This window comes from Idiotropiscis lumnitzeri, chromosome 15 (assembly GCF_059441095.1).
Source record: "Idiotropiscis lumnitzeri isolate Australia: NSW breed Sydney's pygmy pipehorse chromosome 15, RoL_Ilum_1.0, whole genome shotgun sequence".
In the NCBI taxonomy this organism is placed as follows: Eukaryota; Metazoa; Chordata; class Actinopteri; order Syngnathiformes; family Syngnathidae; genus Idiotropiscis; species Idiotropiscis lumnitzeri.
In genome coordinates, this window is record NC_142405.1 from 3,760,358 (window position 1) to 3,785,197 (window position 24,840).

A 24,840-nucleotide genomic window follows, 5' to 3' on the forward strand; every position below is an offset into this window, starting at 1 on the left:
ACACAAACGGGAAGCAGGCCGAGGAGCCCCGCCTACATTTATTGACAGCTGACAATTATGACATCATCATGGGGGCGTGTCCCAGCACGAGTTACGTGACATCATCAATGTTTGGGCCCCGCCCACTTTCTGGATGTCACTCACCGGGGATGGAGCGGCTCAGACTTCTTTTACATGCGAGAACGTCAACGTCCTGTAAACAATATTTATTTTGAGGGTTCCAGGAAGCCCCGAGGCTAGCGTCCAAAATCCAGTGGCGGCAGCGACAGAAGCTGAGGAATTTGTTCTTTTCCTCCCGCTGACCTCAGCAGCCAATCAGAGAGCTCAGAGGAAGGTCATCCAAACCTGCCCAGATACAAGACGTCGCAAGGGTGCTGATAGCCTGTCAAGCTTCAAGTTCATCCTGCAATGACCCAAAAAAATAATAATTTAAATTACAATATAGAAAACTGAAAAGTTGAATTTTACTGCCTTAATCAAATCATTTTGTTTCATATTTTTTTAAACCACCCTGCTGGGCTGCTTATTGATGACATTTGAGTTTGAGTTTGTTTTTTCATGTAGTGGAGGAAAAACTTCTGATGTCAAAAGGATTTTGTGCCTCTTGAGTATTTCAGGTGGAACGTTAGCATTACGGCGTGTACGAGAATGCTCAGAACAAACGTCTGTCTTTGACGGGCTGGACTCACTTTGGTGGGCGTGCCTGTTTGCTACGTTTGCGTGTCGCCGGGCTCCTTGGCGGGGCTGACCTCTTCCTCTGGGTCGTAGTAGTAAAACTTGCGCAGGTAGGCGATCAGTGGCCTGCGGACGAGAAGACAACAGCTAAGCGGGACGCTCCGACGAAGTACGAGGGGCAGTACGGAGGCGGTGGGCGGAGCCTGACGTGGGCAGCGGCAGCTCCTGGATGTGGTCCACGCGAACCAGTTGGCGGATGCAAAAGCGACACAGGTGCTGCAGCGACTTGATGCTGCTCAGGCGGGACACAGGATGCAGCAGCTGCACCGGCGTGGGCGGCAGACCTAAAAACGTGAAAAGCACTTTGAGCGGAGGAGGGGCGACTCCATATAGGAAGTGAAACCCCAAGATGGGGCCTATTTAGATTTGACATCTGTGGAACAGGCGGCAGCCTACCCGGGACTCGGGAGCGGAGGAAGTAGAGAAACTTCCCGTTCTTGGAGTGCATGATGGCACGCTCGATGAACTCCACCACAGAATGGCAGCGGTCCTCAAACTTGGGGTGGCACCACAAACTGAAGGTCCCTAAGGGAGCACAGGCCAGCCGTCACAGGGCAGCCATCGTAGCAGCATCGTACGCGAACGTGCGTTACCTCTATAGTGCTCCATGCGCGTGTGATGCGTGATGCCCTGCGACCTGAAGCTCAGGCTGAGGATGTAGCGAGGGTCCGAGCTGTCCCGTACCAGGAAGGAGCCATCCGCTTTGCCCTTCAGCTTCATCTCGGCGTCCTCCCACGTCATGGGACCCCAGTACCAGCCGCACTGCATGGTGAGTACACGGACACCATCACGCAAACGTTTTGCCAGCGGCGCCGTACTCGACCACCCGCCAGCCTGACCTTTTCCAGCTCGCGCAGGCTGCTGGCAAAGTTGCCGGCGTCTGGACGCTTGAGGGGGCGGCGAGGCACCGGGCGGGGCACAGGTGGGTGCCGGGCGTCAGCCCGCAGAGGGACGGGCCTGGGAAGCCCCCGCAGGAACGAGTCTGAAGCGGTGGATAGTAACGAGTCAAGTCTTTTTAGAACCAGTTATCTGGGCCATAATGTATAGCATGCAGCGCGAAAAAATATAACGACTGAGCTCAAGGCACCGAATCGAATTATCGAATCATTAAATGATGTGTGCCAAATATTTCTTTCGAGGCTCACCGACTAATCGATGATCAAATCAAGCTTGGGTGACTCACCGTTAAGACTCAGGCTGTGCTGGATGGTGCTCAGGGAGGGGGGTGCACCCATGGGTTGGGGGGGCAGGGATTGCATGGACCCCCCACCGACGCACTCGGATGACGGAATCCGCGGCGGAGGGGGACCCCCCAAATCATCTGAGGAGAATACACACGCAGACGACATTTTTGGTTGGCTGCAAGTGGGTCAGTTAATTTCATGATTTTTTTTTTTATTTCAGTTTTGTTTCAAACAGAAATACAAAAAACCATGTTGCAGATCACCGACTTCATTAATGCGCCAGTATTTTTAGAAAACAGTAAATGATGCGTTATTATCACATGTGATCAAGGGTTTTGTGGCACCCGTGATTTTTTTTTTTTTTTTAATAAAACACTAAAGCACAAAAAAAGTAAAACAGGCATTGTTGTAAGCATTAAGGCACCATAAAATAAATTATTCTATATTATCAGACATTTGTTGAATTAATCACCAACTGGATTTTTTTTTATTCTGCCGGTAATCAGAATTGGGCTCAAATTTTCCTCATCAGTCGGGCACAAGAGGCACGACTAAGAATTAAATCCAAGGACAAGAGGAAGAGCAGGTAGAAGTAGAACAGGAAGTAGAAATTATGAGGAAGAGGAAATAGTACCGAGCAGACTGAGGCTCCGTCTGGGTGGAGGTGGAGGAGTCGGAGGGTGGAGACAGTTCCTCCGGGAGATCTCCACATCCACCAGAGAAACCGTCTCACCTTCACACAGAGAGATAGAAAGGACAGGAAGTGACATCACCGCTATGTAGGGCTAGCACTCAAAGAGAGGAGGAGCCTATATGTTAACACGTCACGTGTGCTCACCGGTGAAGGGCGGCGAGCATGTCAGCGTGGCCGTCTGCAGCCTGACAAACAGGAAGTGATTGTTATCGCATCACAAGAGCAACCACCCGGCTCCACCTTCGATCACTTACCTGCCGCCGTCCTCCATGTTGCTGCAGGTGGACCCCCATAACCTGGCGGACCCCCACACGTCCACCAGACTACCCCCCGATGAGGTGGACGAGGCGAGGGATGGCCTCTTGTCCAAGTGGCCCCCTGCACCCCCGCAAGAGCTCTTGGTCCGGAACAGTTTACTCAGGCGAACCTTCAGGGACCCCCCTTTCCTAGCCTTGGCCCTGGGCATCCTATCCCCGCCCGGTAGGTCCCCTTCCAGGACCACCAGAGGGGAGGCCGAGCGACCCCCCATGGCCGAGCCCAACTTGGGCGTAGTGGACCGACTCTGGGGTTGTGAGCGGGACTGGTGTTGGGGGCGACGCCGCGGTTCCAGAGTGGGGGACGAGGGACCGGCAGGGGATGCTTGAAGACAGTCAGCGGTCTGGTTCGGGAGGGAGACGGAGGGGCCATGGATGGCCGTGGGGGTCTTCCAAGTCTGATGGGTGCAGACCCCCGCATCCCCCGCCAGTCTATGGACCTGCTGCATCAGTCCACTGAGGGTTCCGCTGGAGAACACGGGCCCCACCCTCCGACATGGCACCAACTCACTGACATCTCCGCCCGCATTCAAACCTTCCAGGACCAGCAGGGCGTCACTGGTCTCGCTCGGATCCTCTCCTGGAACCACACCCCTGGTGGCCAGGAGACAGGAGCACTGAGGAAGGGAAGCCTCTACGCTCTCATCCCCTTCAACCTGATCCGGTCTATGGTTCAGAGCCAGTACCAGTTCCTCATCACCAGCGCCACAGTTCTTCCCCAGACTCAGCTGGGGCCACTTAGTCAGCGGGTGGCAGAGGAGCGACCCAGACGGATCTGAGCGGTTCTCATCAGAAGACGGAACACAACGAACTTCTCGTTCCTCCACGTCTCTGGTCAGACCGGAACCCGACTCTGAAGAGTCCAGCCACCGGGTCTCCTTTCCCTCTAACGTTGGTTGCTCCAGGCCGAAGTCCAACATCTGGTTCCGGAACACCATCAACTGTGCCCTGGAGCCAGACCGCTCCGAACCATGGAAGTCTAAGTCGTCCTCCTCCTCGGAGCCTGGGGCGGCCTCCGGCAACAGCAGTCGGCCTTCTAGCTCACCTTTGCCGGGTAGAGGCGAGCTGTAGTGCGGGGACGCCGAGTCGAGGAGGGCAGGCGTGGGGCCGCCGGAGTCCACGTCGAAGCTGCCGTGAGCCAGGCCGGCTTTCCCGGATGTGACGTGTTCTGGCTGTCGGTCCAGGTGCTCCAGGTGGTCCAGGTGGTCGTACTCGGCCGCCGAGACGAAGAGGCGCATCAACACGAAGTCAGGAGACATTTCGTCGCTCATCGTCACACGCTAACGTTAGCTTATCTTAGCTTAGAAAAGAGCTGCTGGAGCCTCGACGGCGCTCGGCGGCCGCCTAATGGGGCGGCGAGCCCGGGACATGTCCGCGCGACTTCCGACCAGAACAAGACGGAATTTGATAAAAAGACAAGGGAGAGAAGAGGACGCGGGCTAGGCTAACCGTTAGCAGTTAGCCCCCTCCTTCCGCCGACACAACATGGACGAGAGGCAGCGTGCGCGTGCGCAGCAGCTGCGTCAATCATCGCCTAAGAACGCATCCGAGCGCGCGCACGTCATTTCGTCGCACTTCGATAGTGACAAAATCACCATAAAACTGTTTTAGACACTTAAAGATATGGCTAGAAAATCAATTCATTGCAACTTTATTTTTTCCAATTTTATTTGAAAATCGACAAAAGAAAACGAAAATGGGTCTAATGAAACATAAAAATCATCAGCTGTTCCGTATTTCAAATTGGGCCTCAGATCAAAAGTCTGAAATTCTAATGACTGCGTTTGATTTTAATATATAAAGGGCAACAAAACACAAAAATGTTCTTTGGAATAATAAGTTTTATATGCCTCCACTATAATAGTCATAACTGTCTCCTGCTTAATATTGCATTCTTGGAATACAAATTTAATTTTCATCCATCTCAAAGAGTACCACCCTCAGCTGGCATTGCCAAGCTCCTGTGATTAAACCCTGAAAATAGGTGGGCTGTGACCGGTTGTTTTAGATGTTGTTCTAGTATTGACCAGCCACTGATGTGTGCAGCTGCTCAAGTGAAATGTTTTTTGTTTTGTTTTTTTTACATCAAGTGTTTTCCCTCCTCACCGTTCATTTGATGTGATTGTGCGCATGAGGGTGGACAAAATTAAGACACATGCTAACATTTCACTATATTTATATTATAATCATTAAATTCAATGTAGTACCTGAAACTAATGAGCGGGGACGCACAGTCACCGCCATTGACACACGATTCCAGCGACGACAAGGAGAAGAAGAAGAAGAGGAGAAAGGCACAAAGAGTTATGAGACCGACCAACAACACGACGAACTGACAGACCACATCTGGAATTCAAAGAAAGCAAAAAGAATCTAAAGAACAAAACAAACCAAAAAAAAAAAAAAAGCACTAAAGTGAGCAGAGATGACACAGAAAAGGCACAAGTAGTCAAGTTTTTGCTGAATGGATGAAAAGAGACGCGTTTGGTAGTCCCTCCCCAAAACAAAAAGCACTCGAACTAAACAAAATGAAGACTCTTCTTGCCAGCGTGGACAGCGACAGCCACCAGATGGACAATTCACTGAGAGACGCTGAGGTAAAAAAAAATAAAAAACGAAAAAACACGACGACTAACAATGAGGCGCCGGATGATGATGATGATATGACATCATCAGCTCGGCTTAAACACATCAGGTAAGTATGAGCTCTCACACGCATAAAAGCCGCACACTCATTAACACACAGACACGCAGACACACGCACACACAATCACATAGACTCCTTTCGACATACACTCATTTTGACAAACACGCATGCGCGCACGCACACACCCACACACACACACAGTAAGTCAATGACTTACACATGCGCAGACTTGTATGAGGTGTTTGTGAAGGTCAGGCGGCGGTCGTGTGAGGTACGCATGTACACTGAGCCCAAAGTAGCGCAGCGCTCATTAGTGTCGTAAATTGTTCTCGCCGCGTGTCCGTCTCATCTGGTCTGGCTCCCACTCAGTTAGTGTTACGACTTCTTCCTCAGAAGAAGGAGTACTGGTTGTCCACGGCTCGGGGCACCCGGGCGGCCTCCAGCTCTTCTCCTTCCGCCACCGCCGCCTCCAGTTGGCGCAGCGGAGCGTCCTGGTCGTCCAAGTCCTCCACCGCGCCGCCGCTTTCCGCCCCACTGCTGCTGTTTCCTGCCGCAGCCGTTGTCGCCTCCGGCTCCGTCTCTCGCCCTCTCTCCTGGGGTGGCGTTGGGGGTGGCGGGCGGCCCGGCGGTATTGGGGGCGGCTGGGGGGGGCTACGGGGTCTGCTGGTCAAGTCTGCGAATTAATAAAGGAAGGGAGAAAAAAATGAGACGAAAAAGTATGAATGCGGCAAGAGGAAGGGGGAGGCTAGCGAGAGGAAGTGAGGTTGGTAGCGAAGGAGGAGTCATGGAGGCCGAGGTTGTTATGGAAACAGTCAACTCTCACACTGAACGTTTCTACTTCCTGTTTGGGAAGTAAAGGTTGATTCTTACGCGGACATTAGCGCCATCTGGTGGCTTTTAAACAGGTTGCGGGAAGACTTCCTCCAAAGATTGTAGCTTTGAACAATCACAGCGGACAATCACCGACGAGTGATGCGGACACACAAGGCTTTGACCCACTCACGCGCGCGCACACACACACACGCACACACAGACGCCTCACACACGATCACGCGCTCGCACACACACAAACACACGCCAGTACAACACACACACACACGAGTCACTTACACACAGTCAGAGATGGGGGTTGATGGAGAGTCGGGATGGCGCGTGGTGATGACATCACAGACGGTAGGCCGGCTGCCCGCCCTATCCCGGCCTGCAAGGACGAGTGACGGACAAACACAACAAGATGTCAGAAGTGGGAGGGGCGGCTGGAGGCGGCCGTTGGTGTGTCGCGCGGCGAATGGCGGACGTGGTGGAAAAAGACAGTGCGTGGGCGGCGTGCTCTAACTCGTACCCGGTTGGCGGACGGCGGCGGCGCCCACGAAGCTGATGAGCGTGACGTCGGAGGCACCCCCCGACTCTAGTGGGATGGGGTGCACGCGGAAGTGCTCCAGCATGTCGAAGATGGACTGGAACCAAAGGTGCTGCACGCGGCACTGGCCATCCTCGTTCAGCGATAGGCGCAGGTGCTGTCGGAATGTAGGGCACGCATACCAACATCAATTACACTAATTTGTATGTGCGTGTGTGTGTGTGTGTGTGTGTGGGGGTGTGTGGTTTTCAGTTAGGAACATTGGACGAGACGCTTGTGGATGGCGGCTGCAGCGAGGCACCAACCTTGGCCTTCCCCTGGAAGTTGAAGGTGAGAACGTATTCGCCACGCCGCGTCTCGCTCTGCCGTACCAAGAAGACGCCATGGCTGGCCGGCCCACCCGCCAACACCAACTGGGCAGCTTTGAGGCGCGACAAGGTACCGTGGAACCACTGGCATTCGCTGAGCGGGTGCTCCGGAACCTCACCCACCGTCGCCTCTGAGAAAAGGAAGGAGCCTGCATATAGGGACCCACACGGTGACGTCAGGTTATCCGAGCACTTCGAGAAACTTCGAGAAAATACGCCACATTTGCATCACCTGTAGCATCCGGCGCCTCCGCAAATGGCGTACCCAGGCTAGTCCCGCCCGCTCCAAAGACCCGTGCGTCGGGTTCGTCCAGAGGGGCTCGTGGCGGCAATTCGGGTGGAAGAGGCTCTGCCGGAGGGGAGGAGCCCACCACACCGCCGTAGCAAACTGTGGTGGTGTGAGAGAGGAAGCAAGTCAAGGGACAGGTAAGCACCGCCATGTCATGACATGTGCGTTAGGCTGTGCTCACCTTGCGAGAGCCGGTCGATAACCTCTGGCGTGCCGCCGATGTCCGGCAGGCCACTGCCGTCAGGATCGTCCTGCCTGCTGTGGGAGAAACAGAAACACGTGTCGACAGGCATGCCGGTAAGGAATGGGTACCGAGCCCCAAGAGAAAACGCGCTAGAGTTGCATCCCGCATGACACGCCACGCATCGCTTGCCACGTGACGCTCCTTACCTGACACAGATTCCGTGGCGGATGTCACTGAGCCACGCTCTCATCTGGATGGCGTCACGCGTCTCGATCACGTACTGGACAGCGCCTTCCAACTGACAAACAAGCACGGATGAGCGCAAAGACACCAGGGCCACGTAAAAATGGCCGCCGGCACCTCACCTGCATCAGAAAGCTGTTCTCCTTGTCGGGAACCTCCAGCGCGGTCGTGCTCCTCACGTCCACGATGGCGCCGCACATCACCGTCCGCCGCGGTTTGGACGCCTAACCACATCAAAGGTGAACGCAAACATCCTCATTATTATTTTTAGAGTTACACTCATCACCCTTCTCGTTGTCATACCTTGGGTGGAATGAAGAATTCCAAGTAGTACTCATCGCCTTGCTCGCCTTCCCGTTCTCTGTCTCGGAGGACCAGACGACACTTGTGCCAGCGTCCACCCCTCCAGGGTACGCTGCCGGCACCCGCCGCAGAGAGTGTCGGAGTCACGGCCGCCTGTCCCGCCATGCTGTTGTTGTCAGGGCCGTGAAGCGGGAGAGCGAAGGAGAAACCCGGGAAGCCGTGACATCCGCTCAGCTCATCGTTGGATGAACTGACGCTCACCCCGCCTTCTCGAACCAGCCGGCCCACCTTCCTGGGCGGCGCCACGGCAGCGGCAGCGCTGCTTGGCGGCAGCACAGAAGATGTGGCGCTCGGGGTGAGGACGGGTGGCGGGGATCGCGTCAGTCGCAGTTTTTCCAAACGGTGGCTCCACTTGTCCTTCTCGCCGCTCTCACCGTTGCTCCGCCGGCGGTCGCGGGCTGCGTCGGAAAGCGACAGAGAGGTGGCGCTGCTGGACGACGACGGGGGCAGGGAGGATGAAGATGAATGTGGCAGGGACAGAGGCATGGACAGAGACACAGGCATGGAGGAGGTGGGCGTCGGAGGCTGCGTGGTGGCATTCCGGGCCGGGGTGGCGTCCTGCATGCCCACGGGGTAGCTGTAGCTGGCGGGCAGTGGGCTTGGCGCCGAGTCGCTGGACGAGCTTCGCCAGTGCAGGATGCCTCGCACGCTCCCGCGCACGCTGCGCCCCACGCTGCGCAGCGAGAAGCGTTTCTTCACTTTGTTTTTGGAGACGGAGCCGGGGCCGCCGCCTTTGGAGCCGGGCGGGGGCGTGCTCGGCAAGCGGGAGGCATCGGGGAAGTCCGCGTCACCACTCTCCGCTTCCCGCCCGTCCGGCTCCACCTCCTCCCCCATGGACGCCGCACCTGGCCAGCTGTCCTCCTCGTCCTCTGCAGGCACATCGCCGTTCCCGCCCACCGCTGTGCCGCCCCTGTCGTCACGCCTACCGTTGTTGCCGCCAACAGAGGAGCAGCAGGACGACGACGAAGACGGCGGCAGAACCTGGCCGTGGGCGTAGGGGTCTTGAAATCTGTCACAGCTGCGGCCGTCCAGCAGGAGGCGCGTGGGCGCCTGCTTAGAGGCAGGCCGCACCACGATGGCGGTGGAGCAGGGTGGGACGGCTCCGCCGGACACAGACAAGGGGGACGTCGCCTCTTCTTCCAGGGAGGTGGCGTCCGACTGGGGAGCCCAGCTCACCAGTTCCTCCCTGCCAGAGGTGCCACTGAGTTGTGGCGCCCCCTCCAGTTCGCTCTGGAAGTGGCGGACGAAACGATCCATGAAGCGACGGCAGAAGGCAGCGGCCGAGTCGGATGAGTAGTGCGGATTCTCCAAGAGAAACGCCCGAAAGTGGCGCGCAAAGTCTCCTGCCGCCACGCGTGCGTGAAGCTCGCAGAATTCAGTCCAGCTGAGGCAGGGCGACGGCGAGGGCGTGGGCGTGTCAGACAGCGAGGAAGGGTGAGTCGGGGGCGGCGGGCTCATCAGAGGAGGGAGGGGTGGCGGTCGGGGTGACAGAGGCAGCAGAGAGGGCGACGGCGGGGACGGCGACGGTGAGGGCGACGGGGGCAAGGGAGAGGAGTTTGTGGCCCGTGGGCTGGGAGGAGTTAAAAGCGAGCCGTTCATCCTCCTGCCGACAACGCCCAATCAGATCAGTCCTGACGCGGGAAACACCGCACGCGCGTCCGTATGTTTACAGCGGAGTGCCGAGTACGGCGCTCATGGGCCACGATACATCAGAGGAGGCCGTGGTGTGTGGCTACATGATCTCGAGGACGTCCATGCTTCCTGATGGCAGTCAGGCGGCAACGGCATGGCCACACACGGGAGGCTGCATCCTAACACACAAACATGTGCACCACATCCACTATTAACAACTTTTAATCACCATTTATTTTACCATCATCTTATATTCTGTCACTTCCAACACTAACATAATGAATGCTATCAACAAATGTCTCCTGACTAAGATATTTTTTCCTTCCAGTCAGTGTATTTTAGCAACTTTTTTCCATGCATCGCACCAATTATAAAAAAATAGGTACAGTTATAATCATTTTATGACCTTACTTGATGCATTCATATTACTTTACATTTGTAAATTGCTTTACTACCGTAATATTATTTTCTGTTTAACACTTGAATTTTATATTCATTGTAGTTATCAAATTACCATCACTGTTATTGAATTTACCTATTATGTCGTGCAATGACTGGATTGAATTAATTAAAATAATACAAGATAAATAAAATTATCTGTTGTCTGTTTCTATGTTCGGCAATCTTTCCAATAACAGCGCGTATTACTTAATAATATTAACACACTGGCCAAAAGTTGTTACATTTTCGTTTCTCTTAAAGAGTGCTTTCTTGGTATTTGTCACATGAAAATGATAATCTTATCACTTTGAACGATCTATTTGATAACGGTGCTATCATGCCAGTGCAATTATACACACACATGCAACAAGTAAGTTTTTAATGATCGTTTTTAAACATTCAAGTACGTTTAACGTTGAGATACATAACACTGTCTGACTTTAGCTCGCTCACGCTAGCAAGGCGAATGTTGCTCATTCAGCTCAACAGAATCCTATAACACAAAATAGCCCTCAAATGTGTCATTGGTCCCTACAAACGAGCGACGTCGTCCGAGAAGACGTTCGTCCCACATTTGAGGCCGTCGCTTCGCAGCTCGCCTCTCAAACAGCATTGTGGAGCTACGCTAGCCGTTAGCTGCACAGTTCGCTGCTAGCAGCCAGCAGCTATCTGGCGGCTATGAATAAACCTGCGAGGTACAGCATCAACCTACACTACCTGTAAATCACAGCCGCGCTCGGGCGTCCGTCGGCGGAGCCGAGCTCGAACGAAACGAGCGCGGAGGAGCGGGACGCATAGCGGCGCGATGGCGTCCCATGGGGAGGCTTCTGCTTCGGCTTCTGGTTGTGGTTCGTGCTATTCTTGTTGTTGCTCAAGAACAAGATTGCGAGCAGCAGCAACTCGCGACAAACGAGATACTAGCTAGCAGTTAGTCTGCTGAGGCTGCTGAAGAAAAACTCGCGAGATTCGGCGAGAGTGCAACGTCACACCACTGGACGATGGATGGGTGGACGAGCACGCTCAGAATAAATAAACAAATAAATTGATGCAAAGGACACACACACAGAAGATGCTTTGCTAATCTATCTATCTATCTGGGTCAATGTTATGTTTTGGTTGGGCTGATGGCTCGAATAATAAACTTATTTTTACGATAACGGCCTTCTTTCTGCGTGCCAGTGACGTATCGTGGTTGGCAAAACAATTCACAGCTCTTCCACTAGAGGGCAGGATGCCCAAATAAACCATGTAGTATTGTAGAATCGTATGTGGAATTTTTGTGCCATTTGGTTTGGTGGTGTTCTGTTTTTAAAGTAAAGTATAATATTTAGAGAAAATATTTTTGCTTCATTGGCTTTGAGCAGCGCAACCACTGTTCGCCTCACACCCACATACAACCGAGCACTGACGAATTGAAAACGTGAAGAATTTAAATGTGTATAAAAAATGATTAACATCGAAACTATTCGATTAACAGATTTCTAATCGTGTGATCGTTGCAAACATTTTTAACCGGGAAGCGGAAACGTAGAGCTTGTTTTCACAGTGGTTGTTTAATGAAAATGTACACTATACACGGATGAGTTTGAGAATGGCGGTTTCACTCACAGTGATTTGTAGATCTAGTACCGCTGTACTCACGAGTCAGCTGACGTCCTCCCAAACTCACATGATTTCGTCTTCCGCTTGCTTGGGATTGCAAAAGGACAATTTTGGAGAAGCCGGCTTGATCCGTCATGGTGGATTCCGGTTCCATATGGAAAAGATCGATGACAATTGCCGAGAGCTAGCTGCACAGCTAGCTTAGTTTAGTTTAGCTTAGTTTTAGGCTCTTCCAGAGGGGAACAAAAAGCGACAAGGACCGCTGACTGCTCTGTAAGTGGACAAATATACATTTCAATTAAAAACATTCACTGTTTTGTCTTATTTTTTTTTACCACCATATTCATAAAGTAGTTTGCAGTGGAGGCAAGCACACTTTAATAGATTACGTTCAGCCAACTGGACTTCAATATTTTCATGATTACTTTCTAGCTTTACTCCCTGCATGTGGAAACATTGCTATACTTTCTCCTCCGGTGCATAACGTCATTCTTCACGGTTGTAGTCAAAATGAAGCAAATATCATCAAGCATTAAATCAGTTTTAAATGACCAGAAAAGCATCGATTAGATCATTAAAACTAACTACAAAACAAAACGAAAGTCAAACTATGTTGATCATTTTGACCGAAACATTTGGCAGACGTGTTATGAAGACATCTTTTAAACAGTAAGAGGAAAAAAATAGTCTCTTTTCGCCCTGAACACCCTGTTGTCGCTGTCGTCGTCAGATGTTGTGACGTTATCGCACGCTCTTCGAAATGGGTCCTGACGGCAAGAAGTTGATGAACGTCATCGTCCTGGGCGTGGCTTTCATGTTCATCTTCACCGCCTTCCAGACGTGCGGCAACATCGAGGTTTGTGTGTCCACCGGGGTCACTCCACATGGCAATCGACACGTCACTCCGCTCATCATATATGTTGCTTCTTGCAGCAAACAGTCATCAAGAGCTTCAACAGTAGCACCTTTCATGGCAGCGGATATACCAGGTAAGAGGCGCTAAGACCCCACAAATCCTCCAGACATGTATACAGTGGATATGAAAAGTCTACACACCCTTATTCAAATGTCAGCTATGTGATGTGAAAAGAATGAGATCAAGATAACTTCGGAACTTTTTCCACAGTGAATGTGACCTATAACCTGTGGAATTCGATTCATTATTTTATATATATATATATATATTTAGTATCTCCAAGAGGAGTAAAAAATAAACAATGTGATTGCATGAGTGTGCACACCCTCTAAGAAGTGGGATGATGTGTTCACAATCACCCAATCATGTTCAAACTTGTGTGTGTGTGTGTGTGTGTTTTCGTGTGTGCGCGCACGCGGTGCAGCATGGCGGTGATCTACGGCGTGTTCTCGGCCTCCAATCTGCTGGCGCCGTCGGTGGTGGCGGTGGCGGGCGCGCAGCTGTCCATGTTCTTCAGCGGGCTGCTGTACAGCGCCTACATCGCCGTCTTGGTCTACCCGTACACGTGGAGTTTCTACACGGCGTCCGTGCTGGTGGGCGTCGGCGCCGCCGTGCTGTGGACGGCGCAGGGAAACGTGCTGGCACTCAACTCGGACCCGGGTACCATTGGCAGGAACAGCGGCGTCTTCTGGGCGCTGCTGCAGTTCAGGTGACGCACGCATGCATGCCTGTCCTGGCAGGCCTGCGCATGTGTGTGTGTGTGTGTGTTATTTGCGTTTAATAATTGCATGTTTGTTTTTAGCTTACTGTTTGGAAACCTGTTCATCTTCTTCGCCTGGCGCGGACACGAGCACATCACAGGTAGGAAGTGGCTGGTCGCGCATATTCCCGTGTACACTCTGCCGTGCAAGTGTTGAGCACGTCCGCGTATGTGTGCAGACAAGGACCGGCAGACGGTGTTCATCTCCCTGACGGTCATCAGCCTGGTGGGCTGCTTCCTCTTCTTCCTCATCCGGAAGCCCGACGCGGAAGTGGCGTCTGGCGACGAATCGGAGGCCCTGCTGCTGCCCTCCGACTCGGGCGAGAGCGCACTCGGGTATTTGACAACACAAGCCGCAAGAGGAGGAAAATGGTGACGACAAAGAGCCTCGGGTTATCTTGCGGTTGCCATGGCGATGTGGCTCGGACCGTTGACCCTCGACCGATATCCCGTGTTGTGCAGTGTGACGCGTTACCATGACGATGCAACGTCGAAAGTGTTCGAGGAACACGCTGGACGCCAAAAGTAACAATTTGGCGTCTTGTGCCTATTTTCGAGTTCAAAGCCTAAATATGCCGTGACCTTTGACCTCAAAACAGCTTCACATCATTTCGTCCTCATCTTACATGATATCCCTTAAGAATGGCTTCCAGATGGTTTGAATGTCACGATAGTAAACAGACGGAGGTTTTCTTCCAACGAGAAAATGTAAAAATTGCAGAATTTGTGTTCATTTTTTTTTCCTCAGCTTTTTTGTCTCTCAAGTTGTTTTCTTTGCAGGTCGCCCCTCTCGCTCGTCTGCTCGCAAGCCCTGGACGCTTTTGGTATGTGCACACACACAAACTGAGTGGTAGAGTGGTCGTTCCTCTGTCGCTTTTTTTTTTTTTTTTTTTAAATATATCGCAGATTATTTGTTACATTGGGAGATTTGGCTCCGGTTGTCTTTTCACACTTTAATCAATCGTAGAGGGAGTGCATCCGTGGAGAAATTACTGTACCGCTGTTCTTTTGCAGCACATTATGTGCATGTGTGACAGCGTTTCTCTGCTCCCCAGTGCGGGCGTGCAAGATGCTGGTGACCAAAGAGATGTTGCTGCTCAGCCTGTCCATCGCGTACACAGGTGACTCGCGACTTCCCGCCATGTGACTCACCCGCCATAAGATGGATGACATAACGTGCGTGTGCCGGCAGGCGTGGAGCTGACGTTCTATAGCGGCGTGTACGGCACATGCATCGGCGCCATGACGAGCTTGGGAGCGGACGACAAAAGCTTGATGGGGCTCTCGGGCATCTGCGTGGGCCTGGGCGAGATCCTGGGCGGGGGCGTCTTCGGCGCGCTCAACAAGAGCGGCGGCCGCGTGGGCCGCAATCCCGTGGTGCTGCTCGGCCTGCTGTCGCACTACGTGGCCTTCTACCTCATCTTCATCAACATCGCCGACGACGCCCCCCTGGCGCCCGAGGAGGGGACCGAGCTCACCGCCTTCATACGGCCCAGGTTGTCCCTGACTCGAAACGCGTTATTCCAAAATGTTTACATCAGTGAACGCTCCATATACACATTAGTAATTGCAACAAGAAAAGAAAACAAGTGATTTTTTTTTTCTAATGCAGTAGAGCAGTTAAAATATGAATTTTCCGTGTGTGCACGTGTCAGTGTGGGCGTGGCCTTGCTGTGCAGCTTCCTGTTGGGTTTGGGCGACAGCTGCTTCAACACACAGCTGCTCAGCATCATCGGCTTCACCTTCCGCGACAACAGCGCCCCCGCCTTCGCCGTCTTCAAATTCATTCAGGTGGGAATGTTTATTTATTGGGCATAGTTGTCGCTGGGCGTACTACAAAATGATTATTTTTTTTAAAATGTGCACACCTTCAATAACAGTTCTCGTTAGAGGTGCGACAATTAATCGTTTTGACTGAAGCATTCTAAAAATGATTGTCAAATACACGTTAGCAGCAGGAGTCTTGCTTGGACGATAAAAGGTCGATTGAAGGCTGAAAACCGTAAATTTAAAAGTGTTCTTTTGGTTTGGTTGTTCTTTTCTAGCAACCTGTCCACAATTTGGACATTATTAACTGTGAAGGAGTCTACCGTTTCCTTGTGATCCAAATAACTCGTTGATTCCGGACACAAACAAGCGTTGACAATCAAGAATTATCCTGTTGCCTTGATTCTACCCTTGCGGACCTTTTTTGGGAAAATGTTTGCCATGCAGTGGGTTCCTTGACCCAAATAAATCTGAGAAGGTTGAAACAAAAAGTGTCACAGATCTGTTGTGTTTGCTCCTCAGTCCATCCTGGCGGCGTTGGCCTTCTTCTACAGCAACTTTCTGCTACTGCACTGGCAGCTCCTCATCATGGTCGTGCTGGGATTCGGCGGCTCGCTAACCTTCTTTGTGGCCGAGTGGCGGGTGCAGGCAGCCGCGGTCGACGGCATTTGATGAGGATATGGACCCGCTTCACACACTTGCACCGCCACCAAAGCCGCACGTTCACTTTAAAGACGCACCGAGGCATGATGGGAAATGCCGCTGGTTGTGGCTGAAGTTTTTTTTTTTTTTTTACCAGAATGTTGAAGTGAACACCAAGAAGGGAAAACTGAGACACATTAAATGTTTACCGCAAAGATGATCATTGCAAAAGCTGAAATGAAGTTAAAAAGAGCAATACTTTCGTGCGTTTGAATTTCAACAAATGCCGAAAGAACTTGAAAATGGAGAAGTCAGGACTTGTTTGTGTCATGTCTTCAGACATCAAATAAACTTTTTCTTTCAAAGGACCAGCGTAAAGCGCATCATTCACGCGATTCCGTTTTATTTTCGATGCAAGCAAGCAGATAAGAAGACGCTCGAGCGGACGTCGTTTGCCGTCCTGGAAGCCAGCTCGCGTTGCCTAGCGACGACGGACACGAACTCCACCGCGCGATTTTGCTGCACGCGGCCTCTGTCCGAAGACGACGCAGCTGGCGACGACATTCAATCATCGTCAACTGGCCTCTTTTGGAAGGCAAAGTGCGTGCTAAGCTTTCCGTTTCCACATCGTCACACGCAGACTTGCTCAAGCGGCGAGAAAGGGTGAAGCGAACCAGCGCTTGCTTTCGAACCATCTCTGCGCTGTGCTCAGAACAGTACATTTCTGCTGCTCAGCTTTTTGGAGAGGAAGATGAAAACTGGCGATCGGTTCTTGCTCATGCAGCCTGCACAATTAAAGATCTCAGTGAACTTGATTTGGTGCGATCGACTTTGCACGACTTCCTCCTCCCCATGCTTCTGGACAGGATTATTCACAATAAAAGTTTGTGTTTTCATGCCCTTATAGTTATTCAAAAAGTTATTTTAAACCTAACATGAAATCACGTTTTAAACAGAACGTAACGCGAGATTTTTACACGATTTTTAAAACGTGTTTCCCGCCTTAATATGATCAATATGTGATTAATATTTTTATTTGTCGTCGTGTGCAATGAATATGAACAAAACTGTGGAATTCGAAGCTCTAATTTGTTCGAGCAGCGGTTTCGACGTCCTCCTTGGCGTTGCCTAGCGACCTAGGACGCGAACGCCACCTCCCGGCAACGCGCGACGCACACACAAGCGGCGGCGTTGTCGGCGTTGAACGATGCGGCGGGACGACGACGACGTGACCTTCTCGGAGCTGCTGGACTTGAGCTTCGGGGGGCCGCGCGCGGGTGCGCTTGACTTGGTTTGTCTGCGACGGCTGCTGATGGCACTGCTGAGTCGCTTGGGCATCCGCGACGTCAGTGCCGCCGAGCGGGTTCGCCAAACGGGGCTCTTGGAGCGCGTCGGGGCCTGCGAGGACGCACTGAAACAGGTTGGACGTCAACTTCGGTTCTGAGTTCTTGATCTTGGTCACATTGAGAATTCGAGTAATGCGCGTCAGTATGTCTGCTGTGAGATCGCGCGTGCACGTTACGCAGGAATGTCACACACCCACAGACACCTTTCTAATTGTGTGTGCGTGCATGCGCGTCAGGCCCTGCGGCTGGCGAGAGACGTCCAGGAGCAGATGTCAGCCATGAAGCAGCGCACCGAAGAGCTCGACGTCCGCCAGCAGGTCCGTTTCCAACCTCACAATCGGCTTCCGTCGGCATCCGTCATTTTCGTTTGGTGACGCATTCGTCGGCACCTCCGCAGGGTCTCGCATCCGCCGGGTTGGACGAGCTGAAGGAAGCGGGTGCGCTCCTGCGCGCTCGCATGGACGCGCTGGAAGCAGCGAAGGCAGACGGGGAGCAGATGGACGTCCTTCGGCGACTCATCAGCGACACGGGTGGGTTCCTGGCTTGCCGGGCTTTCCTCGCGAGCTTGAGCGGAACTTGCTCACGTGTTGGAGTTTCCCCGTCCAGACCGGCGCGAGGTGTGTCGACGTCTGGATGAGCGCGTCAGGCTCCACGAGGATGCCATCGAGCGTCTCAGCCAACAATGTCAGCAGGTCAGTCGTCCGGCTAAAAAAAAAAAAAAAAGTCGTAGGCTACACTCATTTATCGAGTCAGGATGTCAGTCAACTAAACTTGACCTCTCGCAAACTCTGACCTGCAGCTGGACGACCTTCGAGCGGCGTTGGACCGCATGATGTCGTCTTTGACCTCTGAACCCTTCGACCGGAAAGGTCACAGCCCGGACGACCTCTGCGGCAAGTTGAGTCTCCTGCTGGAGCGCAAGATGGCCGAAGACGTGCGGCGGCAGCAGGACAAAGACGCGCAGGTCAATGAAACAAACTCGACCGCCGACTGGACCCATAATCTTGACGTCATTGATTGTGTGCACGTGTATTTGTCTGGTCATGTGTGAGCACATTTGAGTTTTGGCATACGTGTGCAAACGTGTGTCACGTGGGTCCGTGTGTGTGTGTGTGTGCACGTGCAGCTGAATGGCGGGCAGGTGTCCATCTTGAAACTTCAAAGTGAGTGCGAAAAACTCCAAGAGGCCATCAGGCGTCTCCATGACGACAACAAACACAAACACGTCCACATCCAAGTAAACAAACGCACACACACACACGCACTAGAAGGTTATAAAGCAAACAACCTAACATTATAAACGGGACAAATTGCAAAATGTGGTTTCCATAGCAACTGCTTAGAACCTCAGAGGATCTGCAAGAGAACAAGGTCGACAAACGCTCGCTTCACGTCGAAGTTGTAAGATTCTGGTGTTGGAACACGTTGCCGACCTCCCAATATGCCGATGATGCATGACAGAGGTGTGTGTGTGTGTGTGTGTGTGTGTGCGCGTCGCAGAAGAAGCAGCTCGACGAAGCTCAGCGGAAGAACATCCAGAGGAGCCGTGAGCGGCTGCGCAGTCCAGAAGATTCTGAGCATGATGCAGAGGACGCCAGCGCCGCCGGGATCAGGAAGTAAGTTGACACCTTGTCAACTATGGGAGAAACCTGTTGATTTGGAATTCCTTAAATAACCGCTGAATAAACATCTTAGTGATTAGGGACCAGACGGGAATGAGGGAATGATTCTGTGTTTGTAACATCACTTCCTGTTGTTTTTTGCATTTGTGAAGACAGCTGCTGGAAACACATCATTGTCTGTCATGTGACCGTCACGTCATTCGACATCTTAACGCAGCGTGAGTCCTTCTGGGAACACATACACGAACACACGTGCTTGTGTATGTGTGTGTGAGTGTGGGGTGTGTGTGTACATATTTAGAACATAAAATAGCTTCTTTAATTTTTTATTAATCGAGCAGTGGCAACTAATTGGCTGGGGAACACTGGACACAAGTATTAAAAGTGTGTTGTTGTTTTTTTTTATTATTGTACATTTAGAACAGATCTAAAATGTGCGATTAATTTGTGATTAATCGGGAGTTAACTATGCAAATCATGCGATTAACTATGATTAGAAATTAGAAGTTTGAATCGACAGACAGCTCCACTCACCCAGACGTGTGCACACCTTCTGTCAATCATCTTTTCAGTAGAAGTGTGTTGGGGGCGTGGCCTAACGGCGGCAGCGGGACCTTCAGGCCTTTGACCGACCTTACACATTTCAGGTGAGCGCCCCCTATTGGAATAGTTGGCGAGAGAACTCATGCTTGACTTGGCCTGGTGCAGATAGAAAACATGTCACAGGCATGTCCCACTCCTGCCCCCAACCCGCACAGCCCCCTTGTCACGTGTCATTTTGTCCACAACAACTTCCAAATTCAAGTTGGAAGTTGACTTTTGAAACTTTGAACTTGTCTAGCGTAACGAGGTGACATGTGGGCTGGCGCTCTCAGGTACCCCCAGGTGTCCCGCAGCTGCGGTGGGAGGCGCACGGTGACCTCCGCCCCCCAGCGGCGCCTCAGCGGAGGGCGACCCTGCAGCCAGACAGCAGGGGGCGCTGCCAGACCGATACAACTGCCGACACATACCTGACTCCTAAACGCCTTCAAATGTTTTCTTGCCTCGAAAATTCGAGTCACTACGATGACATCATGTAAATAAGCCCCTCCTTTTGTTGGGGTGATTTCTCATGTGAATCTATACAGGGTGAATAAAGTTGACTTGAAACAATATTTGCCGTCCGGTTGCCTTTTCTTGGGAGTCATATCCAAAAGTTGTTCTTGCTTTTGCGGGCTGTCAGTCAAGCCAATCCCCCCACCAACAATGTTTACTTGCATAATTTTCGAACGTATTGGATGTATATTTATGTAAAAAATATATATATTTTTATGGCGCATGCGCAAGTCCATATCCCGTGGCATTATGGGAAAAATTTTAAGTTTTTAGCATTAAGCCTACGTTCGAACGTACAAATAAACAAATGTATATGTTTTAAGAGTAAATTCTCCAACGAGAAATCAAAAAGTGTGCTGTACCGCCCTCTTTTGTTCAATAATGATCATTACGTCTACATATTGGCGTGCAACGTTAAAAAAAATGTACTTTAGTGTTTTTTATTTATATGTCAGTTACGACAGCGCAGAATAGTGACGTCAGATGCAAGAAAATACGTCGTGTTAAACTATCATCAAATTACTTTGATGATTTCAACCGCCAAAATACAGAATAAACATTTACCAAAAAAATAGACTTTAATCTACTTTTTGCAATATGTTAGTCCCTTTCAGCATTCAAGTAGACTTCTTTGGGTGGGGGTTGAAGAGTACGACGTGTGAAGGAATGCACGTTGGAGAGACAAACAAAAAGCTTCAACTGCTAACTGACTGACGGACTTGGCCCCCCCTCAAAGAAACTCGAAAGTCGTAAAAGGGCCACAGCGAGATGGACGGATGGATGGATAGAAAGAAGGATAGATGGACGAATGGAGAATTTTGCGGTCTAGTAGGGTGGAAGCGTGCCGTTAGTTGGTCGCGTTAGTGTGTCTCCAAGGCAACGGGGGGGCCAATCGGCGCGCGGCAGGTTGTTTACAAGGGGGCGGGGCCGCCGTTGCTCGGGTTACGTGTTCAGGTATTAAAGTGGCGCGGCTGGCTGCGCGTCGTCTTCGTTTCTTTGCGTGGCTCTTTGGTGGCCCTCGCGCGCGCACGCACGTTCACGCACGTACACGCACGTACACGCAGGCACACGCAGGGAGGAGGCGCGCGCGCAATTGACACGGAGGAGAGACGCTTGACTGCAGGTAAGCTCACATTTTCACTCTTTTCATTTCGTTTCAACATTTGATGCTGTTTCATTGTTGCGGTGACTCGACGTGAGCAAGTGCAAATGTTTGTCATGATACCGGACTCCTTGAATCAGTTTGATCTGTGAACATAAGTTAAAAATGTCTTCAAAAATTCCAATTCTGCGATTTGGATGTGAACGTTGCGCTTGAAACTTTGCGAGCGAGGCGTGTGCGCGCGCAGGTGTGAAGAGAAACTGACTGTGTTTAAATGACTCCTCACGCTCTCATTTACACTCTCACACTTCCTTCCTCTCTCACTTCACTGCGTTCATTCTCACGCCCTCACTTCGTCACTCTCTCACTGCAGTGCGCTCAACTGGCCCGTGACGTCATGCAGTCGGCCTCTCATATTTTCTTTTAAATGTGTTTGGCGACTTAACTCATTCCTTCACCGTCTTAAGTCACTGTTTTAAATGAATTTATCAAGAATTATAAAAAGATGTTTATGAACTCACTCACTCATTCACAGTCACTTTTGTGTTGGCTTGCTCACTCACTCACTCACTTGAGCATTTCGTGCATTTGCAGTCAAGTTAAGGACGGCGAAGGCAAAGACGAGGTGATTGTCATGGCGCTGATGAGCATGGAGGTGTGCTACCAGGGGGGTCCAGAAGAGTGCGAGGGTCTGGAGGAAGTTCTGGTGGCAGCGGCGGCCCAGGCAGAGGCAGCGGGCGTAGAGGCGGCCAGCGGGGAGGCGGCGGGCGCATCCTGGGGTGGCACCACCACTTTGGACGACAGCCTGACCAGCCTGCAGTGGCTTCAGGACTTCTCCATTGCGGGGGGCGGCGTACCCGCCGGCGGTCCACCACCGCCCCACCGCTGCCATCCGCTGGGCTGGGAAGCGCCCGCCTCACCGCTGGCGGCCGACCCGGCCTCTGCGGGCCCGCCGCTCACGCCGGGCAAACCCACGGCGGCCGCTTACAGCCGGCTGTTGCCGCTGCCAGCCATTGTGGCTCGCGGCCACTGCCCGGACGAGGTGGACTACAAGACGGACGCGGGCGTCAAGCCGCCCTACTCGTACGCGCACCTCATCTGCATGGCCATGAAGCACAGCAAGCACAGCAAGATGACGCTCGCTGGCATTTACAAGTGGATTACTGACAACTTCTGCTACTTCAGGCACGCCGAGCCCACCTGGCAGGTACTCAAAAGGGCCCGCGCGAGATGGCGCGCACACACACAATAGCACACGCACACAAAATGGTGGAAGGATGGCAGAAAAAAAAAACAAGCATCACTAAAGGACACGCACACACATTCTCAACCAGATAAACACACACACACACACACACACTTTATATACGTGCAGACACACGCACACACACCTAAACACACACACACATATCTCATTCCTCATCTTGAGTGAGTCCAAGTAAATGTGAGAGTGATTTTGTGGGATTTGCCTCTTTTCAACCAAAAGTTTAATTTGCCACATAAATGATTGATAAAACCGTTAGCTTGTTTTTGTAGCGTCACCATGGGGCAGATAATATTTAACAAAGGTCAGCAGCTCCATTTAGGCTTGGGTGGGACGAGGGGGATCCAAGGGGGGGAGTTGTTAGCAACATGAATACTAATGGCGCGTCGTTCATACTTCCTGTTTTATTGCACTCGCTCATAAGGAGGTCACTTAGCACGTTTTGGCTAGCGCAAGAAATGTGAGGATTTTCCATTAATTCATGGAAGACGTTCTCATCACTATTTTGGGATTTTGAAACAATGAGTCCAAAACTCCCCAAGTACCACACCAGGGTTTTTGTATTGTTTAAATCCTATTCACTGTTTTTGTGCTCACGCCAAAGCCGCATCAAGCATCATCTTGTTATGGCGCCACCTGGTGGCATCTTGGCAAAGCTAAGCTAAGCGTCGCGCGTGTGTCGTTGCAGAACTCGATCCGCCACAACCTATCGCTCAACAAGTGCTTCATCAAAGTTCCTCGTCAGAAGGACGAACCGGGAAAGGGCGGCTTCTGGAAGATTGACCCGCAGTATGCCGAGCGCCTCCTGAGTGGCGCTTACAAGAAGCGCCGCATGCCGCCTGTCAGGATCAACCCGGCGCTACAGAGCCGGCTGGGGCTCGTCGCGGCGCCCCCCGCTGGGAGCCCTGCCGGCACCCTGCGCGCTGACGCACGGTCCCAGCGACTCCTACGGGAGTTTGAGGAGGCCACGGAGCAGGACTGGGATGCCCAACTGGCTCAGGGCACTATGCTGGGATCCTGGCCCGCACCCCGAGGTGGTGCCAAGAGGAAGTCAGGCCGCAGGAACGGCGGAGGCAAGACCCCCCGCCGCCCCGGCTCCCCGCTGCTCCCAGCGGACGAGCAGAAGGAGAGCGGCCCCCTCAAGGGCGACTTCGACTGGGACGCCCTGCTGGACTCTGCGCTCAGCGGCGAGCTCAGCTTGGATGCCGGCGATGCCCTGGGCCCCATCATCCAGGAGGACGAGCTGAGCGTGCGGGCCGGCGCCCCCGTAGCGGAGGTGGACACGCTGGTCGAGTCCCAAAAGTCCTTCCTGGGCTCGGCCTTCCTGGAGAGCACCTGGCCGGAGGAAGAGGCGGAGCCTGAAATGGAGCGCAGCGACTTCCTGTGCGGCGCCGGCGTCAACCTGGAGCAACTGTTTGACCTTGCCGAACCCGCCGCGGAGTCCCTGCTTTGAGGTCACCGTGGGCCCCAAACTTTTGATACTCTCGGGACTTCCTGTTTACATCACATGATTGACAGATGACATTTCAACATCCATTTTCCACACTGCTTATGTTGGGTAAGTGACCTGCAACCTAAATCCAACATTCAATGCATCCATCCATCCAGCCATGAATCGTTTCATCCATCCAACAATCCAACAACCATCCAATTGTCCAACCAACAATGGATGCATAGAGTAGATCCAAAAATCGAACCAAGAATCCCTCAATCTACACCTCCAACAACCTGTCTCTACATCCATCCGTTCATCCATCCATTTCAGGGTGTTTGTTATCCCATCTGATTTTGGACTAAAGGTAGGGTACACGCCGGACTGCTTGCCAGCCAATTGCAGGGTACATCTGGACCAACGCACATTCCCACCTGTAGATAAGTTCGTGATCTTCAATGAAGCTAACATGCTAACAGGAGAAAAAGTTCCAGCGCACAGATTCGAACTTTCTCAGACGCCTTCACTGCTCGACATTTGTTCTCGAGTGTGACCAAGATCAACTTCAAAGGCAACAAAAATCACATCGGAACCATATGACTTCCTGCTTTGGCTCCGCCTCCCCAGGCCCGACTTCCTGTCGCGATGGACAAATATCACTTTATCATTGGTTAGTGTTTGCCAAAAGACGCCTTTGTCAACTTTGTGGAGGATCAAAGTGATGACGTTCGGTCGTAAAAAAAACGTCACGTGACCTGTGAACACACGAGCGAGAAACATGAGCAAAAAGGACAGAAGTCACATGACGTACGTTTGTGTGACATAACTATGACATCAC

General features: G+C 52.0%; 5 protein-coding genes across 12 annotated transcripts; 3 read left to right on the forward strand and 2 right to left on the reverse strand.

The window, feature by feature from the left end:
- Positions 1-5: 5 nt before the first annotated feature.
- LOC148322275 (uncharacterized) lies at positions 6-4,509 on the reverse strand. Of its 2 annotated transcripts, XM_088316425.1 has the most exons (10): positions 2,868-4,509; positions 2,758-2,798; positions 2,554-2,652; positions 1,919-2,056; positions 1,575-1,717; positions 1,329-1,497; positions 1,132-1,260; positions 884-1,019; positions 690-801; positions 6-403 (listed from the first exon to the last, which is right to left on the reverse strand). In XM_088316425.1, exons 1-9 carry the CDS (start codon positions 4,196-4,198, stop codon positions 711-713), a joined length of 2,277 nt encoding a protein of 758 aa, XP_088172551.1. In that variant the 5' UTR covers positions 4,199-4,509; the 3' UTR covers positions 6-403; positions 690-710. The 2 variants fall into 2 exon arrangements, with proteins under 2 accessions (XP_088172551.1, XP_088172552.1); XM_088316426.1 differs by lacking the exon at positions 2,554-2,652 and having other exon boundaries at positions 2,868-4,508.
- Positions 4,510-5,086: 577 nt separating this feature from the next.
- sh2b1 (SH2B adaptor protein 1) lies at positions 5,087-11,423 on the reverse strand. Of its 3 annotated transcripts, XM_088316424.1 has the most exons (10): positions 11,172-11,421; positions 8,322-10,192; positions 8,141-8,242; positions 7,982-8,073; positions 7,773-7,849; positions 7,535-7,690; positions 7,240-7,451; positions 6,917-7,091; positions 6,685-6,775; positions 6,074-6,247 (listed from the first exon to the last, which is right to left on the reverse strand). In XM_088316424.1, the coding sequence occupies exons 2-10, from the start codon at positions 9,978-9,980 to the stop codon at positions 6,226-6,228; spliced, it is 2,586 nt and encodes an 861-aa protein (XP_088172550.1). In that variant the 5' UTR covers positions 9,981-10,192; positions 11,172-11,421; the 3' UTR covers positions 6,074-6,225. The 3 variants fall into 3 exon arrangements, with proteins under 3 accessions (XP_088172549.1, XP_088172548.1, XP_088172550.1); XM_088316423.1 differs by lacking the exon at positions 6,685-6,775 and having other exon boundaries at positions 5,087-6,247; positions 7,773-7,846; positions 11,172-11,423; XM_088316422.1 differs by lacking the exon at positions 6,685-6,775 and having other exon boundaries at positions 5,087-6,247.
- Positions 11,424-11,778: 355 nt separating this feature from the next.
- On the forward strand, positions 11,779-16,509 carry mfsd11 (major facilitator superfamily domain containing 11). The gene is made up of 11 exons (XM_088316983.1): positions 11,779-12,329; positions 12,787-12,912; positions 12,990-13,045; positions 13,397-13,681; positions 13,775-13,833; positions 13,912-14,068; positions 14,513-14,556; positions 14,788-14,853; positions 14,925-15,228; positions 15,388-15,523; positions 16,022-16,509. The coding sequence occupies exons 2-11, from the start codon at positions 12,817-12,819 to the stop codon at positions 16,169-16,171; spliced, it is 1,353 nt and encodes a 450-aa protein (XP_088173109.1). The 5' UTR covers positions 11,779-12,329; positions 12,787-12,816; the 3' UTR covers positions 16,172-16,509.
- An 825-nt stretch (positions 16,510-17,334) lies between these two features.
- LOC148322278 (uncharacterized) lies at positions 17,335-20,255 on the forward strand. 5 transcript variants are annotated; one of them, XM_088317521.1, is made up of 11 exons: positions 17,335-17,561; positions 17,724-17,804; positions 17,885-18,017; positions 18,094-18,179; positions 18,287-18,451; positions 18,614-18,724; positions 18,820-18,888; positions 18,988-19,103; positions 19,262-19,327; positions 19,682-19,756; positions 19,985-20,255. In XM_088317521.1, the coding sequence occupies exons 1-11, from the start codon at positions 17,349-17,351 to the stop codon at positions 20,121-20,123; spliced, it is 1,254 nt and encodes a 417-aa protein (XP_088173647.1). In that variant the 5' UTR covers positions 17,335-17,348; the 3' UTR covers positions 20,124-20,255. The 5 variants fall into 5 exon arrangements, with proteins under 5 accessions (XP_088173647.1, XP_088173649.1, XP_088173650.1 ...); XM_088317523.1 differs by having other exon boundaries at positions 19,685-19,756; XM_088317524.1 differs by having other exon boundaries at positions 18,820-18,858.
- A 973-nt stretch (positions 20,256-21,228) lies between these two features.
- On the forward strand, positions 21,229-24,023 carry foxj1a (forkhead box J1a). Its single transcript, XM_088317654.1, has 3 exons — positions 21,229-21,327; positions 21,901-22,513; positions 23,259-24,023. The coding sequence occupies exons 2-3, from the start codon at positions 21,941-21,943 to the stop codon at positions 24,021-24,023; spliced, it is 1,338 nt and encodes a 445-aa protein (XP_088173780.1). The 5' UTR covers positions 21,229-21,327; positions 21,901-21,940.
- The last annotated feature ends 817 nt before the right edge of the window (positions 24,024-24,840 follow it).